This window comes from Echiichthys vipera (genome assembly GCF_963691815.1).
Source record: "Echiichthys vipera genome assembly, chromosome: 12".
Taxonomy (NCBI): domain Eukaryota; kingdom Metazoa; phylum Chordata; class Actinopteri; order Perciformes; family Trachinidae; genus Echiichthys; species Echiichthys vipera.
Window position 1 is genome coordinate 180,001 of NC_139837.1, and position 20,000 is coordinate 200,000.

A 20,000-nucleotide genomic window follows, 5' to 3' on the forward strand; every position below is an offset into this window, starting at 1 on the left:
ATCTCTGAACACGACTCATCATAAAAGTGATGAGTCGTCTTCATCTCTGAACACGACTCATCATAAAAGTGACGAGTCGTCTTCATCTCTGAACACGACTCATCATAAAAGTGACGAGTCGTCTTCATCTCTGAACACGACTCATCATAAAAGTGATGAGTCGTCTTCACCTCTGAACACGACTCATCATAAAAGTGATGAGTCGTCTTCACCTCTGAACACGACTCATCATAAAAGTGATGAGTCGTCTTCACCTCTGAACACGACTCTTCATAAAAGTGACGAGTCGTCTTCATCTCTGAACACGACTCATCATAAAAGTGATGAGTCGTCTTCATCTCTGAACACGACTCTTCATAAAAGTGACGAGTCGTCTTCATCTCTGAACACGACTCTTCATAAAAGTGACGAGTCGTCTTCATCTCTGAACACGACTCTTCATAAAAGTGATGAGTCGTCTTCATCTCTGAACACGACTCATCATAAAAGTGATGAGTCGTCTTCATCTCTGAACACGACTCTTCATAAAAGTGATGAGTCGTCTTCATCTCTGAACACGACTCATCATAAAAGTGATGAGTCGTCTTCATCTCTGAACACGACTCATCATAAAAGTGATGAGTCGTCTTCACCTCTGAACACGACTCTTCATAAAAGTGATGAGTCGTCTTCATCTCTGAACACGACTCATCGTAAAAGTGATGAGTCGTCTTCATCTCTGAACACGACTCATCACAAAAGTGATGAGTCGTCTTCATCTCTGAACACGACTCATCACAAAAGTGATGAGTCGTCTTCATCTCTGAACACGACTCTTCATAAAAGTGATGAGTCGTCTTCATCTCTGAACACGACTCATCATAAAAGTGATGAGTCGTCTTCATCTCTGAACACGACTCATCATAAAAGTGATGTTTTAATAAAGTGTTGATACTGAACCTGGTTCCTCTGGTAACAGAAGTTACACGCCCACAGCTTCGCCCTGTAGTCCACCTGACTGAGAGACAGACGGGTGGAGGTCAGACGGGTGGAGGTCAGAGGGGTGGAGGTCAGACAGGTGGAGGTGAGAGGGGTGGAGGTCAGAGGGGTGGAGGTAAGAGGGGTGGAGGTGAGACAGGTGGAGGTCAGAGGGGTGGAGGTGAGAGGGGTGGAGGTCAGAGGGGGGAGGTAAGAGGGGTGGAGGTGAGACAGGTGGAGGTGAGAGGGGTGGAGGTAAGAGGGGTGGAGGTGAGACAGGTGGAGGTGAGAGGGGTGGAGGTAAGAGGGGTGGAGGTAAGAGGGGTGGAGGTCAGAGGGGTGGAGGTAACAGGGGTGGAGGTCAGAGGGGTGGAGGTAAGAGGGGTGGAGGTCAGGCGGGTGGAGGTCAGAGGGGTGGAGGTCAGACGGGTGGAGGTCAGAGGGGTGGAGGTCAGACGGGTGGAGGTCAGGGGGTGGAGGTGAGAGGGGGGGAGGTCAGGGGGGTGGAGGTCAGAAAGGTAAAGGTAAGACAGGTGGAGGTCAGGCGGGTGGAGGTCAGACGGGTGGCGGTCAGGCGGGTGGAGGTCAGACAGGTGGAGGACAGACAGGTGGAGGTCAGACAGGTGGCGGTCAGGCGGGTGGAGGTCGGGCGGGTGGAGGTCAGAGGGGTGGAGGTCAGAGGGGTGGAGGTCAGAGGGGGGGAGGTCAGGGGGTGGAGGTGAGAGGGGTGGAGGTGAGAGGGGTGGAGGTAAGAGGGGTGGAGGTCAGAGGGGTGGAGGTAACAGGGGTGGAGGTCAGAGGGGTGGAGGTAAGAGGGGTGGAGGTCAGGCGGGTGGAGGTCAGAGGGGTGGAGGTCAGACGGGTGGAGGTCAGAGGGGTGGAGGTCAGACGGGTGGAGGTCAGGGGGTGGAGGTGAGAGGGGGGGAGGTCAGGGGGGTGGAGGTCAGAAAGGTAAAGGTAAGACAGGTGGAGGTCAGGCGGGTGGAGGTCAGACGGGTGGCGGTCAGGCGGGTGGAGGTCAGACAGGTGGAGGACAGACAGGTGGAGGTCAGACAGGTGGCGGTCAGGCGGGTGGAGGTCGGGCGGGTGGAGGTCAGAGGGGTGGAGGTCAGAGGGGTGGAGGTCAGAGGGGGGGAGGTCAGGGGGTGGAGGTGAGAGGGGTGGAGGTGAGAGGCGTGGAGGTCAGAGGGGTGGAGGTCAGAGGGGTGGAGGTCAGGCGGGTGGAGGTCAGGTGGGTGGAGGTAAGAGGGGTGGAGGTGAGAGGGGTGGAGGTCAGAGGGGTGGAGGTCAGAGGGGTGGAGGTCAGAGGGGGGAGGTCAGGGGGGTGGAGGTCAGAAAGGTAAAGGTAAGACAGGTGGAGGTCAGGCGGGTGGAGGTCAGACGGGTGGCGGTCAGGCGGGTGGAGGTCAGACAGGTGGAGGTCAGACAGGTGGAGGTCAGGCGGGTGGAGGTCAGAGGGGTGGCGGTCAGGCGGGTGGAGGTCGGGCAGGTGGAGGTCAGAGGGGTGGAGGTCAGGCGGGTGGAGGTCAGGTCGGTGGAGGTCAGGCGGGTGGAGGTCAGAGGGGGGGAGGTCAGGCGGGTGGAGGTCAGAGGGGTGGAGGTGAGAGGGGTGGAGGTCAGACAGGTGGAGGTCAGAGGGGTGGAGGTCAGACAGGTGGAGGTCAGAGGGGTGGATGTCAGAGGGGTGGAGGTCAGAGGGGGGAGGTCAGGCGGGTGGAGGTCAGAGGGGTGGAGGTTAGAGGGGTGGAGGTCAGACAGGTGGAGGTCAGAGGGGTGGAGGTCAGAGGGGTGGAGGTCAGAGGGGTGGAGGTCAGAGGGGGGGAGGTCAGAGGGGCGGAGGTCAGAGGGGCGGAGGTCAGGCGGGTGGAGGTCAGAGGGGTGGAGGTGAGAGGGGTGGAGGTCAGACAGGTGGAGGTCAGAGGGGTGGAGGTCAGGCGGGTGGAGGTCAGAGGGGTGGAGGTGAGAGGGGTGGAGGTCAGACAGGTGGAGGTCAGAGGGGTGGAGGTCAGAGGGGTGGAGGTCAGAGGGGTGGAGGTCAGGCGGGTGGAGGTCAGGCGGGTGGAGGTCAGACGGGTGGAGGTCAGAGGGGGGGAGGTAAGAGGGGTGGAGGTCAGAGGGGGGGAGGTCAGGCGGGTGGAGGTCAGAAAGGTAAAGGTAAGACAGGTGGAGGTCAGGCGGGTGGAGGTCAGACGGGTGGCGGTCAGGCGGGTGGAGGTCAGACGGGTGGAGGTCAGACGGGTGGAGGTCAGAGGGGTGGCGGTCAGGCGGGTGGAGGTAAGAGGGGTGGAGGTCAGAGGGGGGGAGGTCAGGCGGGTGGAGGTCAGAAAGGTAAAGGTAAGACAGGTGGAGGTCAGGCGGGTGGAGGTCAGACGGGTGGCGGTCAGGCGGGTGGAGGTCAGACGGGTGGAGGTCAGACGGGTGGCGGTCAGACGGGTGGAGGTCAGAATGGGGGAGGTCAGAGGGGTGGAGGTAAGAGGGGGGAGGTCAGAGGGGTGGAGGTAAGAGGGGTGGAGGTCAGAGGGGTGGAGGTCAGAAGGGTGGAGGTCAGGGGGTGGAGGTCAGAGGGGTGGAGGTGAGAGGGGGGGAGGTCAGAGGGGTGGAGGTCAGATGGGTGGAGGTGAGACAGGTGGAGGTGAGAGGGGGGAGGTCACGGGGTGGAGGTAAGGCGGGTGGAGGTCAGAGGGGTGGAGGTCAGGCGGGTGGAGGTCGGGCGGGTGGAGGTCAGACGGGTGGAGGTCGGGCGGGTGGAGGTCAGAGGGGTGGAGGTCGGGCGGGTGGAGGTCGGGCGGGTGGAGGTCGGGCGGGTGGAGGTCAGAGGGGTGGAGGTCGGGCGGGTGGAGGTCGGGCGGGTGGAGGTCGGGCGGGCGGAGGTGTGGCGGGTAAAAGTCAGGCGGGCGGAGGTCAGGCGGGTGGAGGTCAGGCGGGTGGAGGTCGGGCGGGTGGAGGTCAGGCGGGTGGAGGTCAGGCGGGTGGAGGTCGGGCGGGTGGAGGTCAGGCGGGTGGAGGTCGGGCGGGTGGAGGTCGGGCGGGTGGAGGTACGTACCACAGCGGGTTGAGCACGGCGCGGCAGGTGGCGCGGCTGCAGAGCACGGGCTCGTACTGGATGGGGGGCAGGTCGGGGCGCTCCCTCAGGGGGGAGACGAGCGCCGACACGGGGACCACCATCCGCGTGGCCTCCAGGCGGCTGGACGGCCACACGTTCCAGCTGAAGCGCACGCCGTCACGCTCCTCGTTCTGAGCGATGTACTCCGGGAAGGTCGCCATGGCAACGCAGGGACACGGGGGGTCAGATCTGTGGGGGGGGGGCAGGATCAGTACTACTACAACTATACTACAACTATACTACAACTATACTACAGTACTAACAACACTACAACTATACTACAGTACTAACAACACTACAACTATACTACAGTACTAACAACACTACAACTATACTACAGCACTAACAACACTACAACTATACTACAGTACTAACAACACTACAACTATACTACAGCACTAACAACACTACAACTATACTACAGTACTAACAACACTACAACTATACTACAGCACTAACAACACTACAACTATACTACAGTACTAACAACACTACAACTATACTACAGTACTAACAACACTACAACTATACTACAGTACTAACAACACTACAACTATACTACAGCACTAACAACACTACAACTATACTACAGTACTAACAACACTACAACTATACTACAGCACTAACAACACTACAACTATACTACAGTACTAACAACACTACAACTATACTACAGCACTAACAACACTACAACTATACTACAGTACTAACAACACTACAACTATACTACAGCACTAACAACACTACAACTATACTACAGTACTAACAACACTACAACTATACTACAGTACTAACAACACTACAACTATACTACAGTACTAACAACACTACAACTATACTACAGCACTAACAACACTACAACTATACTACAGTACTAACAACACTACAACTATACTACAGTACTAACAACACTACAACTATACTACAGTACTAACAACACTACAACTATACTACAGCACTAACAACACTACAACTATACTACAGTACTAACAACACTACAACTATACTACAGTACTAACAACACTACAACTATACTACAGTACTAACAACACTACAACTATACTACAGCACTAACAACACTACAACTATACTACAGTACTAACAACACTACAACTATACTACAGCACTAACAACACTACAACTATACTACAGCACTAACAACACTACAACTATACTACAGTACTAACAACACTACAGCTATACTACAGTACTAACAACACTACAACTATACTACAGCACTAACAACACTACAACTATACTACAGCACTAACAACACTACAACTATACTACAGTACTAACAACACTACAACTATACTACAGTACTAACATAACTACAACTATACTACAGTACTAACAACACTACAACTATACTACAGCACTAACAACACACAACTATACTACAGCACTAACAACACTACAACTATACTACAGCACTAACAACACTACAACTATACTACAGCACTAACAACACTACAACTATACTACAGTATTAACAACACTACAACTATACTACAGCACTAACAACACTACAACTATACTACAGCACTAACAACACTACAACTATACTACAGCACTAACAACACTACAACTATACTACAGTACTAACAACACTACATCTATACTACAGCACTAACAACACTACAACTATACTACAGTACTAACAACACTACAACTATACTACAGTACTAACAACACTACAACTATACTACAGCACTAACAACACTACAACTATACTACAGTACTAACAACACTACAACTATACTACAGTACTAACAACACTACAACTATACTACAGTACTAACAACACTACGACTATACTACAGTACTAACAACACTACAACTATACTACAGCACTAACAACACTACAACTATACTACAGTACTAACAACACTACAACTATACTACAGCACTAACAACACTACAACTATACTACAGCACTAACAACACTACAACTATACTACAACTATACTACAGTACTAACAACACTACAACTATACTACAGCACTAACAACACTACAACTATACTACAGTACTAACAACACTACAACTATACTACAGTACTAACAACACTACATCTATACTACAGTACTAACAACACTACAACTATACTACAGTACTAACAACACTACAACTATACTACAGCATTAACAACACTACAACTATACTACAGTACTAACAACACTATAACTATACTACAGTACTAACAACACTACAACTATACTACAGTACTAACAACACTACAACTATACTACAGTACTAACAACACTACAACTATACTACAGCACTAACAACACTACAACTATACTACAGCACTAACAACACTACAACTATACTACAGCACTAACAACACTACAACTATACTACAGTACTAACACTACAACTATACTACAGCACTAACAACACTACAACTATACTACAGCACTAACAACACTACAACTATACTACAGTACTAACAACACTACAACTATACTACAGCACTAACAACACTACACCTATACTACAGCACTAACAACACTACAACTATACTACAGCACTAACAACACTACAACTATACTACAGTACTAACAACACTACAACTATACTACAGTACTAACAACACTACAACTATACTACAGCACTAACAACACTACAACTATACTACAGTACCAACAACACTACAACTATACTACAGCACTAACAACACTACAACTATACTACAGTACTAACAACACTACAACTATACTAAAGCACTAACAACACTACAACTATACTACAGCACTAACAACACTACATTTATACTACAGCACTAACAACACTACAACTATACTACAGCACTAACAACACTACAACTATACTACAGTACTAACAACACTACAACTATACTACAGTACTAACAACACTATAACTATACCACAGTACTAACAACACTACAACTATACTACATTACTAACAACACTACAACTTTACTACAGCACTAACAACACTACAACTATACTACAGTACTAACATAACTACAACTATACTACAGTACTAACAACACTACAACTATACTACAGCACTAACAACACTACAACTATACTACAGCACTAACAACACTACAACTATACTACAGTACTAACAACACTACAACTATACTACAGTACTAACAACACTACAACTATACTACAGCACTAACAACACTACAACTATACTACAGCACTAACAACACTACAACTATACTACAGTACTAACAACACTACAACTATACTACAGTACTAATAACACTACAACTATACTACAGCACTAACAACACTACAACTATACTACAGTACTAACAACACTACAACTATACTACAGTACTAACAACACTACAACTATACTACAGCACTAACAACACTAGAACTATACTACAGCACTAACAACACTACAACTATACTACAGTACTATCAACACTACAACTATACTACAGCACTACTAACAACACTACAACTATACTACAGTACTAACAACACTACAACTATACTACAGCACTAACAACACTACAACTATACTACAGCACTAACAACACTACAACTATACTACAGTACTAACAACACTACAACTATACTACACTACTAACAACACTACAACTATACTACAGTACCAACAACACTACAACTATACTACAGTACTAACAACACTACAACAATACTACAGCACTAACAACACTACAACTATACCACAGCACTAACAACACTACAACTATACTACAGCACTAACAACACTACAACTATACTACAGTACTAACAACACTACAACTATACTACAGTACTAACAACACTACAACTATACTACAACACTAGCAACACTACAACTATACTACAGTACTAACAACACTACAACTATACTACAGTACTAACAACACTACAACTATACTACAACTATACTACAGTACTAACAACACTACAACTATACTACAGCACTAACAACACTACAACTATACTACAGTACTAACAACACTACAACTATACTACAGTACTAACAACACTACATCTATACTACAGTACTAACAACACTACAACTATACTACAGTACTAACAACACTACAACTATACTACAGCACTAACAACACTACAACTATACTACAGTACTAACAACACTATAACTATACTACAGTACTAACAACACTATAACTATACTACAGTACTAACAACACTACAACTATACTACAGTACTAACAACACTACAACTATACTACAGCACTAACAACACTACAACTTTACTACAGCACTAACAACACTACAACTATACTACAGTACTAACAACACTACAACTATACTACAGCACTAACAACACTACAACTATACTACAGTACTAACAACACTACAACTATACTACAGCACTAACAACACTACAACTATACTACACTACTAACAACACTACAACTATACTACAGTACTAACAACACTACAATTATACTACAGTACCAACAACACTACAACTATACTACAGCACTAACAACACTACAACTATACTACAGTACTAACAACACTACAACTATTCTACAGTACTAACAACACTACACCTATACTACAGTACTAACAACACTACAACTATACTACAGTACTAACAACACTACAACTGTACTACAGCACTAACAACACTACAACTATACTACAGCACTAACAACACTACAACTATACTACAGCACTAACAACACTACAACTATACTACAGTACTAACAACACTACAACTATACTACACTACTAACAACACTACAACTATACTACAGTACCAACAACACTACAACTATACTACAGTACTAACAACACTACAACTATACTACAGTACTAACAACACTACAACAATACTACAGCACTAACAACACTACAACTATACCACAGCACTAACAACACTACAACTATACTACAGCACTAACAACACTACAACTATACTACAGTACTAACAACACTACAACTATACTACAGTACTAACAACACTACAACTATACTACAACACTAGCAACACTACAACTATACTACAGTACTAACAACACTACAACTATACTACAGTACTAACAACACTACAACTATACTACAACTATACTACAGTACTAACAACACTACAACTATACTACAGCACTAACAACACTACAACTATACTACAGTACTAACAACACTACAACTATACTACAGTACTAACAACACTACATCTATACTACAGTACTAACAACACTACAACTATACTACAGTACTAACAACACTACAACTATACTACAGCACTAACAACACTACAACTATACTACAGTACTAACAACACTATAACTATACTACAGTACTAACAACACTATAACTATACTACAGTACTAACAACACTACAACTATACTACAGTACTAACAACACTACAACTATACTACAGCACTAACAACACTACAACTTTACTACAGCACTAACAACACTACAACTATACTACAGTACTAACAACACTACAACTATACTACAGCACTAACAACACTACACCTATACTACAGCACTAACAACACTACAACTATACTACAGTACTAACAACACTACAACTATACTACAGCACTAACAACACTACAACTATACTACACTACTAACAACACTACAACTATACTACAGTACTAACAACACTACAATTATACTACAGTACCAACAACACTACAACTATACTACAGCACTAACAACACTACAACTATACTACAGTACTAACAACACTACAACTATTCTACAGTACTAACAACACTACACCTATACTACAGTACTAACAACACTACAACTATACTACAGTACTAACAACACTACAACTGTACTACAGCACTAACAACACTACAACTATACTACAGCACTAACAACACTACAACTATACTACAGTACTAACAACACTACAACTATACTACAGCACTAACAACACTACAACTATACTACAGCACTAACAACACTACAACTATACTACAGTACTAACAACACTACAACTATACTACAGTACTAACAACACTACAACTATACTACAGTACTAACAACACTACAACTATACTACAGTACTAACAACACTACAACTATACTACAGTACTAACAACACTACAACTATACTACAGCACTAACAACACTACAACTATACTACAGTACTAACAACACTACAACTATACTACAGTACTAACAACACTACAACTATACTACAGCACTACTAACAACACTACAACTATACTACAGTACTAACAACACTACAACTATACTACAGCACTAACAACACTACAACTATACTACAGCACTAACAACACTACAACTATACTACAGCACTAACAACACTACAACTATACTACAGCACTAACAACACTACAACTATACTACAGTACTAACACTACAGCTATACTACAGTACTAACAACACTACAACTATACTACAGCACTAACAACACTACAACTATACTACAGCACTAACAACACTACAACTATACTACAGCACTAACAACACTACAACTATACTAAAGCACTAGTTTACTGAAGCTAACGGCTAACAGCGGCTAACGCTGCGTCACTGACCGGCGACAGGTCCAGGTACACACGCACACGCGCGCACACGTGCACAGGTGAGCGGACGGGACCAGGTGCGTGCGTGTGTGCGCGCGTGTGTGTGTCGGGTCCAGGTGAGACTGTGTGGAGTCAATCACTCACCTGCCTCTCTGCTGCTGCTGCTGCTGGTGTGTGTGTGTGTGTGTGTGTGTGTGTGTGTCTGTGTGTGTGTGTGTGTGTGTGACAACGAAGCAAAACAACATGGCGGCCGCCGGCGCCACGTCAAGACACAGAGAGAAGAAACAGGAAGAGTCTCACTCTGACGGGAAACCGGGAACGAGAACGGGAACAATCAATAATATTCAATAATTAATAATAAATATTAAATATTAAATATTAAATAATAAATATTAAATAATAAATATTAAATAATAAATATTAAATAATAAAAAATAAATAATAAATATTAAATAATAAATATTAATTAAAAATATTAAATAATCCAATAATAAATGTTCAATAATAAAAGTGTTTAAAATAATAAAATAATAAAATAGTAAAATAATAAATATTAAATAATGAAATAATAAATGTTTAAAAAGAGTTAAAATAATAAAATAATAAAATAATAAAATAATAAATATGATTAAAAGAGTTAAAATAATAAAATAATAAATGTTTAAAAAGAGTTCTCACTCTGAGAGAATTTATTATTTATTTATTTCAACATATTTTTTATTGCTTTATTAATTTATACCTAAGTCATCTTTAACCCTCCGCACCTTCAGCTGCTGTAAATGAATCATTATTAATTTAATAACGTTCGTCTGTGGAAACACACAAAAGCATAAACGTGTTCATAAAGATGTGAAATATCAAAGAAGAAGAAATAAAATAAGAACCTGAAGGAACTGGAAACTAAATGCTGCTTTTATGTATTTGGATATGATTTTTAAATATAATCATGTTTTTAAGTAAAGCTGCAGAAACAACGTGGATGTTTAAACTCATGTCCATCATCTTTATAGATCTGTATACATTTATACATAAATATACATTTATATCTAAATACACATCTGTCTATTTATATACAGATATATAAAAATATATACATATATATATACATCTGTATATCTAGATATGAAACTACCCCAGTTCATGACTCACTATAATATTATATCACACACACACACACACACACACACAGAGACACACACAGAGACACAGAGACACACACACACACACACAGAGACACACACAGAGACACACACACACACACACACACACACACACACAGAGAGACACACACACACACACACACACACAGAGAGAGACACACACACACAGAGAGAGACACACACACACACACAGAGAGACACACACACACACACACACAGAGAGACACACACACACACACACACACACAGACACACACACACAGACACACACACACACACAGACACACACACACAGACACACACAGAGACACACACACACACACACACACACACACACAGACACAGAGACACACACACACACACACACACACACACACAGAGACACACACACACACACACACAGACACAGAGACACACACACACACACACACACACACACACACACACACACACACTTGATGACCTTTGTCCTGTTGTTGTGACTTTAAACTGTGAACATCGTCTTTATTGTTTCAACTCTGTGAAAACTGATTCAACTTTACGTCCTCTGATGTTTGCTCTTTAGATCTGTCACTGAGACGTTATGACTGATGACGTCACCTGTGACTGATGACGTCATCGGTCACAGATGACGTCATCAGTCACGATGACATCATCAGTCACGATGACGTCATCATCGTCAGGTTCAAATGAAGAAATCAAACAATTCAGCTTTAAAATGGCGCCATAAAAATGTTTATTATCGGACAAAAATACTGTCACTAACTAACGCCGTCACCATCATCGTCATCATCATCATCATCACCATCATCATCACCACCGTCGTGGTCACGTGTGGCGTCACGTGGCGTCTCCTCGTCCAATCAGGACGCTCGCTGCTGTTTAACTCTTATACACAAACATAGATTAAATTAAAAGCTGCTCGTCGTCACCGACTAAAGCAGAAGACGACAGGGTTACACTTCCTGTTCCCTCTAAGCCCCGCCCCTCTCCACCTGTCGGGGGGCGGGGCTTCACTGCTCTATGTAAGGCAGCTGGTTGGTTGGCGGTTACATGTTGTTGAATCCCATCATGCCTTTCATGTTACCGGCTGCTCCCTGCTGGAACTGACGCATCATGGACTGGAGCCCCGCCATTCCACCTTAAACACAGACACACGCTTCAATACCACCTTAAAAAAAAACACACACTTCAGTACCACCTTAAAAACACACACACACTTCAATACCACCTTAAAAACAAACAAACGCTTCAATACCACCTTAAAAACAAACACACACACACGCTTCAATACCACCTTAAACACAAACACACACTTCAATACCACCTTAAAAACACACACACACTTCAATACCACCTTAAAAACAAACAAACACTTCAATACCACCTTAAACACACACGCTTCCATACCACCTTAAGAGCGCTCACCCATGTGGTGCAGGACCCGGGGGTCCATCATCTTGGCCATCTGCTGGTTCAGTTTGGCCATCTGAGACGGGTTCACGTTCTTGGACATGTCTCCTCCTGCAACACAGAGACGGGTCAGACCAGGACCCAGCCTGCCCCCCCCGTCCCCAGCCCCCCCCCCGTCCCCAGCCCCCCCCCCGTCCCAGCCCCCCTGTCCCAGTCCCCCCTGTCCCCGCCCCCCCCCCCCCGGTGTGGCCCACCTTTGAAGAGGCCCTTGATGCCCCCCCTGGACCCCCCTGCCCCCCCCGGCCCCTGGACCCCCCCCCCCGGCCCCTGGCCCACCTTTGAAGAGGCCCTTGATGCCCCCCCTGGCCCCCGGACCCCCCCCCTGGCCCCTGGCCCCCGGTGTGGCCCACCTTTGAAGAGGCCCTTGATGCCCCCCCGCCCCCCCCCCCCGGCCCCTGGCCCCCGGTGTGGCCCACCTTTGAAGAGGCCCTTGATGCCCCCCCGCCCCCCCCCCCCGGCCCCTGGTCTGGCCCCTGGCCCACCTTTGAAGAGGCCCTTGATGCCCCCCTGCCCCCCCCCCCCGGCCCCTGGTCTGGCCCCTGGCCCACCTTTGAAGAGGCCCTTGATGCCCCCCCCCCCCCCGGTGTGGCCCACCTTTGAAGAGGCCCTTGATGCCCCCCCCCCCCCCCGGTGTGGCCCACCTTTGAAGAGGCCCTTGATGCCCCCCCCCTGGACCCCCCCCGGCCCCTGGTCTGGCCCCTGGCCCACCTTTGAAGAGGCCCTTGATGCCCCCCCCCTGGACCCCCCCCGGCCCCTGGTCTGGCCCCTGGCCCACCTTTGAAGAGGCCCTTGATGCCCCCCATCTTCTTGACCATCTGGGCGAACTTGGTGTACTGGGTGAGCAGCTCCTGCACGTCTCTGGTGGAGACGCCGGAGCCTCGGGCCACTCTCTGGATCCTGTTGGGCAGCTTACTGAAGAGCTTGGCCCCGTCCTTACTGTCCAGCTCTGCCCCGGGGGAGGCAAAGAGGCAGAGATACAAAGAGACAAAGAGTCAGAGAGGCAGGGAGGCAGGGAGGCAAAGAGGCAAAGATACAAAGAGACAAAGAGTCAGAGAGGCAGAGAGACAGGGAGGCAAAGATACAAAGAGTCAGGGAGGCAAAGAGTCAGAGAGACAGGGAGGCAAAGAGTCAGGGAGGCAAAGAGTCAGGGAGACAGGGAGGCAAAGAGTCAGGGAGGCAAAGAGTCAGGGAGGCAAAGAGTCAGGGAGACAGGGAGGCAAAGAGTCAGAGAGACAGGGAGGCAAAGAGACAAAGAGTCAGAGAGGCAAAGATACTTTAAACAGAGAAGTTCTATGTGTATGTGAGTGTGTGTGTGTGTGTGTGTGTGTGTCTCTGTGTGTGTGTGTGTGGTACCCTGTGTGTGTCTCTGTGTGTGTGTATGTGTGTGTCTGCCTGTGTGTGTGTGTGTGTGTGTGTGTGTGGTACCCTGGTCGTTCATGCTGTCCATGATCGTCATCAGTTTCTTCAGTCGTGCCATCGACTCCTGTTCGTTTCCTTTGCTCATGAAGTCGGTTCCGAACCCTGGGATCATCCCCTGAACGCACCACAGACAACATTAGTCCCTGAACGCACCACAGACACAACATTAGTCCCTGAACGCACCACAGACACATCATGAGTCCATGAACGCACCACAGACACATCATGAGCCCCTGAACGCACCACAGACACAACATTAGTCCCTGAACGCACCACAGACACATCATGAGTCCATGAACGCAGCACAGACGCATCATGAGTCCATGAACGCAGCACAGACGCATCATGAGTCCCTGAAGGCAGCACAGACGCATCATGAGCCCATGAACGCACCACAGACACAACATTAGCCCATGAACGCAGCACAGACGCATCATGAGCCCATGAACGCAGCACAGACGCATCATGAGTCCATGAACGCAGCACAGACACATCATGAGCCCCTGAACGCAGCACAGACGCATCATGAGCCCATGAACGCAGCACAGACGCATCATGAGCCCCTGAACGCAGCACAGACGCATCATGAGTCCATGAACGCAGCACAGACCCATCATGAGCCCATGAACGCAGCACAGACACATCATGAGCCCCTGAACGCAGCACAGACGCCTCATGAGCCCATGAACGCAGCACAGACGCCTCATGAGCCCATGAACGCAGCACAGACGCATCATGAGCCCCTGAACGCAGCACAGACGCATCATGAGCCCATGAACGCAGCACAGACGCCTCATGAGCGTGGATCATAACGTCTCATGATGTCACAGAATCATAAATCACAGAAAGTGCCGAGCGTGTGACTTCGGAGTGTTTACCATGATCTGTCCGAAGGGCCCCATCTTCATGATGTTCTGGAACTGCTCGTACATGTCTCTGAGGGTGAACTGACCTGAGGACAGAGGACACACTCACTCATCTCACCCACAATGCACTGCAGCGTCTTCAAACAAGCCCCGCCCACAGAATCCTGTCTGGTGTTTCGATCAGGTCTCCATGGCAACACTGAGGTTTATGAATAATTAGGGGCGTGGCCTCTTGAGTGACAGCTAGCGTCTGGCCCTCACTTCTCCTCGGAGGCTAGTTGTCAGGATTAGCATCATTAGCATGCTAACATTAGCATGCTAACTCTGTCATCTGGACCTAGACTGTGGTCATTAGTGTGGTGGTGTTTCCATAGTAACAAGATGGTTTAGGAACACACCGTGTTAGCGTTAGCTCTGTTATGCTGTCCCTGACACAGACACTAGATGCTAATGCTAATCTGGAGCCGCTGGAATCTGCTCTAGAGACACGGGACTCCCACTCCCTTTAGCTGCTAACCTGTGCTGTTAGCCTAGCTCCCTGGAGCTAATGTGGCTAATTCAGTAAACGTCACCCACGGAGACGTACGCCCCCCCCCCCCCCCCCCCACTGTCACATACATGCCCTTTTGTGGTCAGAGGAAATGAGGCGGAGTCAAAGTCTGACAAAATGGCGGCTCCCAGAGGAGAAGGTGATTGGATGAGTTAGAGAACGGGGCTGACGCAGACGCTGCGTCTGCTTTTGCGCCCTCTGGGGTTTGAACCGGCGTCTCACCGTGCTTCAGTTTGTCGATCAGCTCCTCGTTGTCGTCCAGTTTCAGTTCGTTCACTCTGTCGATCAAACCCTCGATGTCTCCCATCCCTGACAGAGGACGACACGGGTCACACACACCACACGTTAGCACACACAACCTTACAGGAGCTTACGGCACGGGGTCATGAGGTCACGGGGTCATGAGGTCACGGGGTCATGAGGTCACGTGGTCATGAGGTCACGTGGTCACACACGACACGTTAGGACACACAACCTTACAGAAGCTTACAGCACAGGGTCATGAGGTCACGGGGTCATGAGGTCACGGGGTCATGAGGTCACGGGTCACACACCACACGTTAGTGCACACAACCTTACAGAAGCTTCCAGAACCTTTGTTATGAGGTCACGGGTCATGAGGTCACGGGGTCATGAGGTCACGGGGTCACACACGACACGTTAGGACACACAACCTTACAGAAGCTTACAGCACAGGGTCATGAGGTCACGGGGTCATGAGGTCACGGGGTCATGAGGTCACGGGTCACACACCACACGTTAGTGCACACAACCTTACAGAAGCTTCCAGAACCTTTGTTATGAGGTCACGGGTCATGAGGTCACGGGGTCATGAGGTCATGAGGTCACGTGGTCATGAGGTCACGTGGTCACGTGGTCATGAGGTCACGTGGTCATGAGGTCACGTGGTCCCGTGGTCATGAGGTCACGTGGTCCCGTGGTCACGTGGTCACACTCACCCAGCAGCTTGCTGATGAAGGGCTGAGTCTTAAACGGCTCGAAGTCGTCGATGTGCTCTCCCGTCCCGATGAAGATGATGGGACTCCTGGTCGCCGCCACACTGACAGGAAACAGCAGAAGAACAAGGTCAGCGTGACATCACAGGGTCAGCGTGACATCACAGGGTCAGCGTGACATCACAGGGTCAGTGTGACATCACAGGGTCAGTGTGACATCACAGGGCGCTGCGGCGTCCTGATGCTCTTACGCGCTCAGAGCTCCTCCTCCTTTGGCGTGGCCGTCCAGTTTGGTGACGATCACCGACGCCACGTCCACTTTGTCTTTGAACGCCTTCGCCTGAGACTCGCAGGCCTGGCCGATGGACGCGTCCATCACGTACACGATGTTGTCTGGTTGCTATGGAAACACAGGTAGAGACACGTCTGAACTGTAACAGGGTCGCAACTGAACGCACCACGTGTTCAGGTGCCGGCGGTGGTGTGTTCAGGTGCTGCGGTGTGTTCAGGTGCTGCGGTGTGTTCAGGTGCTGCGGTGTGTTCAGGTGCTGCGGTGTGTTCAGGTGCCGGCGGTGGTGTGTTCAGGTGCCGGCGGTGGTGTGTTCAGGTGCCGGCGGTGGTGTGTTCAGGTGCTGCGGTGGTGTGTTCAGGTGCTGACTGTGGTGTGTTCAGGTGCAGGCGGGTAGTGTGTTCAGGTGCAGGCGGTGGTGTGTTCAGGTGCAGGCGGGTAGTATGTTCAGGTGCAGGCGGGTGGTGTGTTCAGGTGCCGACTGTGTGTGTTCAGGTGCCGACTGTGGTGTGTTCAGGTGCTGTGGTGTGTTCAGGTGCCGACTGTGGTGTGTTCAGGTGCTGTGGTTTGTTCAGGTGCCGGCGGTGGTGTGTTCAGGTGCAGGAGGGGGTGTGTTCAGGTGCAGGAGGGGGTGTGTTCAGGTGCAGGCGGGGGTGTGTTCAGGTGTTGCAGTGCGTTCAGGTGCTGCGGTGGTGCGTTCAGGGACTCACCACAGCGTTGGACACTTGCAGCATCTCCTCGAACAGCGAGTCTTCCTGCTTGTGGCGTCCGCTCGTGTCCACGATGATGATCTCAAAGTTCTCGCCCTTGAACTTGTCGACGCCCTCCGCGGCGATCACCACCGGGTCCATCTCCGTGTAACTGGACACAGGTGAGACACACAGGTGAGACACAGGTGAGACACACAGGTGAGACACAGGTGAGACACACAGGTGAGACACAGGTGAGACACACAGGTGAGACACAGGTGAGACACACAGGTGAGACACACAGGTGAGACGTCAGGTGAGACACACAGGTGAGACACAGAGGACAGACGGGACACCTGGGACCTGGACACCTGTCCAACTCACCTGCCGTAGAACGGGTTCTGGCTTTGGTGGCGTTCTGTTTCAGCTGATCGAAGGCACTGAGAGAGGACAGGAGGACACGTTTAACTAGGACAGGTGAGAGGACAGGAGGACAGGTGAGGGGACAGGAGGACAGGTGAGGGGACAGGAGGACAGGTGAGGGGACAGGTGAGGGGAAAGGAGGACAGGTGAGAGGACAGGTGAGAGGACAGAGGACAGGTGAGAGGACAGGTGAGTGGACAGGTGAGAGGACAGGTGAGTGGACAGGTGAGTGGACAGGTGAGGGGACAGAGGACAGGTGAGGGGACAGAGGACAGGTGAGGGGACAGAGGACAGGTGAGAGGACAGAGGGACAGGTGAGGGGACAGGTGAGAGGACAGGTGAGGGGGACAGGTGAGAGGACAGAGGACAGGTGAGTGGACAGATGAGAGGACAGGTTGAGTGGACAGAGGACAGGTGAGGGGACAGGTGGGGGGACAGAGGACAGGTGAGGGACAGGTGAGAGGACAGGTGAGGGGACAGAGGACAGGTGAGGGGACAGGTGAGAGGACAGGTGAGGGGACAGGTGAGAGGACAGAGGACAGGTGAGTGGACAGGTGAGAGGACAGAGGACAGGTGAGGGGACAGAGGACAGGTGAGGGGACAGGTGTACCTGCTCTGAAGGTGTCAGCACAGATCAGACAGGTCTTCCATCCTTTCCTCTGATAATAATAAGCCAACTGCAGGAGACAAGAGACAGACAGTGAGACAGGGGGCGGAGTCTAATCCAGGGGCGTGGTCTAATAACAGGGGGCGGGGCCCTGTGTCAGGTGTGTGTGCGTGCGTCACCTTGGAGCAGGTGGTGGTCTTCCCGCTGCCCTGCAGACCCACAAACATGATGACGTTGTTCTTTCCTTTAGTGGGAGTCCAGGCCTTCACCCCAGGGTCCACCAGCTACACACACACACACACACACACACACACACAACACACACACACACACACACACACACACACACACACACACACACACACACACACACACACACACACACACACACACACACACACACACACACACACACACACACACACACACACACACACTTTAGTTGTGGTGTTCAGCGGTTAGAGCGGTCGCCCCGTGTAAAGAGGCTGAAGATCCGCGAGTTCGACTCCGACCTGCGACCCTTTGCTGCATCATGCTGGTGGTCTGAGGGTCTGGTGGTCTGAGGGTGTGATGGTCTGAGGGTCTGAGGGTCTGAGGGTCTGAGGGTGTGATGGTCTGAGGGTCTGAGGGTGTGATGGTCTGAGGGTCTGAGGGTCTGAGGGTCTGAGGGTCTGGGTGTCTGAGGGTCTGGTGGTCTGAGGGTCTGGGGGTCTGGGGGTCTGAGGGTCTGGGGGTCTGAGGGTCTGGGGGTCTGGGGGTCTGACCTTGACGAGCTCCTTGAAGACCGCGTGCTGGATCATCCTCCTCTTGTTCAGACCTGAAGCCATCTCCTCCAGATCTATGGCAGACCTGAGGGACAAAAACCACAGCTCAGTCCTGGGTCAGGACCGGGGTCAGGGTCAGGACCAGGGTCAGGGTCAGGACCAGGGTCAGGACCAGGACCAGGACCTGGGTCAGGACAGGATCAGGACCAGGGTCAGGACCAGGGTCAGGACCAGGGTCAGGACCTGGACCTGGACC

At 48.9% G+C, this 20,000-nt stretch overlaps 2 protein-coding genes across 2 annotated transcripts in view; both read right to left on the bottom strand.

The window, feature by feature from the left end:
* The window catches only part of sec23a (Sec23 homolog A, coat complex II component), a 29,670-nt gene extending 18,917 nt beyond the window's left edge, over nt 1–10,753 (bottom strand). Inside the window, exons 1-3 of the mRNA XM_083924410.1 lie at nt 10,693–10,753; nt 4,001–4,249; nt 940–997 (exon numbers count right to left, since the gene is read on the bottom strand). Coding sequence (XP_083780536.1) covers nt 940–997; nt 4,001–4,221 — 279 coding nt within the window. The 5' untranslated portion in view covers nt 4,222–4,249; nt 10,693–10,753. The remainder of the gene's footprint in view (nt 1–939; nt 998–4,000; nt 4,250–10,692) is intronic.
* Nucleotides 10,754–12,434: 1,681 nt separating this feature from the next.
* Nucleotides 12,435–20,000, bottom strand: part of srp54 (signal recognition particle 54) — a 10,263-nt gene continuing 2,697 nt past the window's right edge. Inside the window, 14 exon segments of the mRNA XM_083923872.1 lie at nt 12,435–12,849; nt 13,137–13,232; nt 13,957–14,127; nt 14,607–14,715; nt 15,479–15,552; nt 16,239–16,325; nt 16,976–17,076; nt 17,224–17,372; nt 17,972–18,122; nt 18,335–18,350; nt 18,353–18,389; nt 18,982–19,050; nt 19,160–19,264; nt 19,745–19,829. Coding sequence (XP_083779998.1) covers nt 12,758–12,849; nt 13,137–13,232; nt 13,957–14,127; nt 14,607–14,715; nt 15,479–15,552; nt 16,239–16,325; nt 16,976–17,076; nt 17,224–17,372; nt 17,972–18,122; nt 18,335–18,350; nt 18,353–18,389; nt 18,982–19,050; nt 19,160–19,264; nt 19,745–19,829 — 1,342 coding nt within the window. The 3' untranslated portion in view covers nt 12,435–12,757.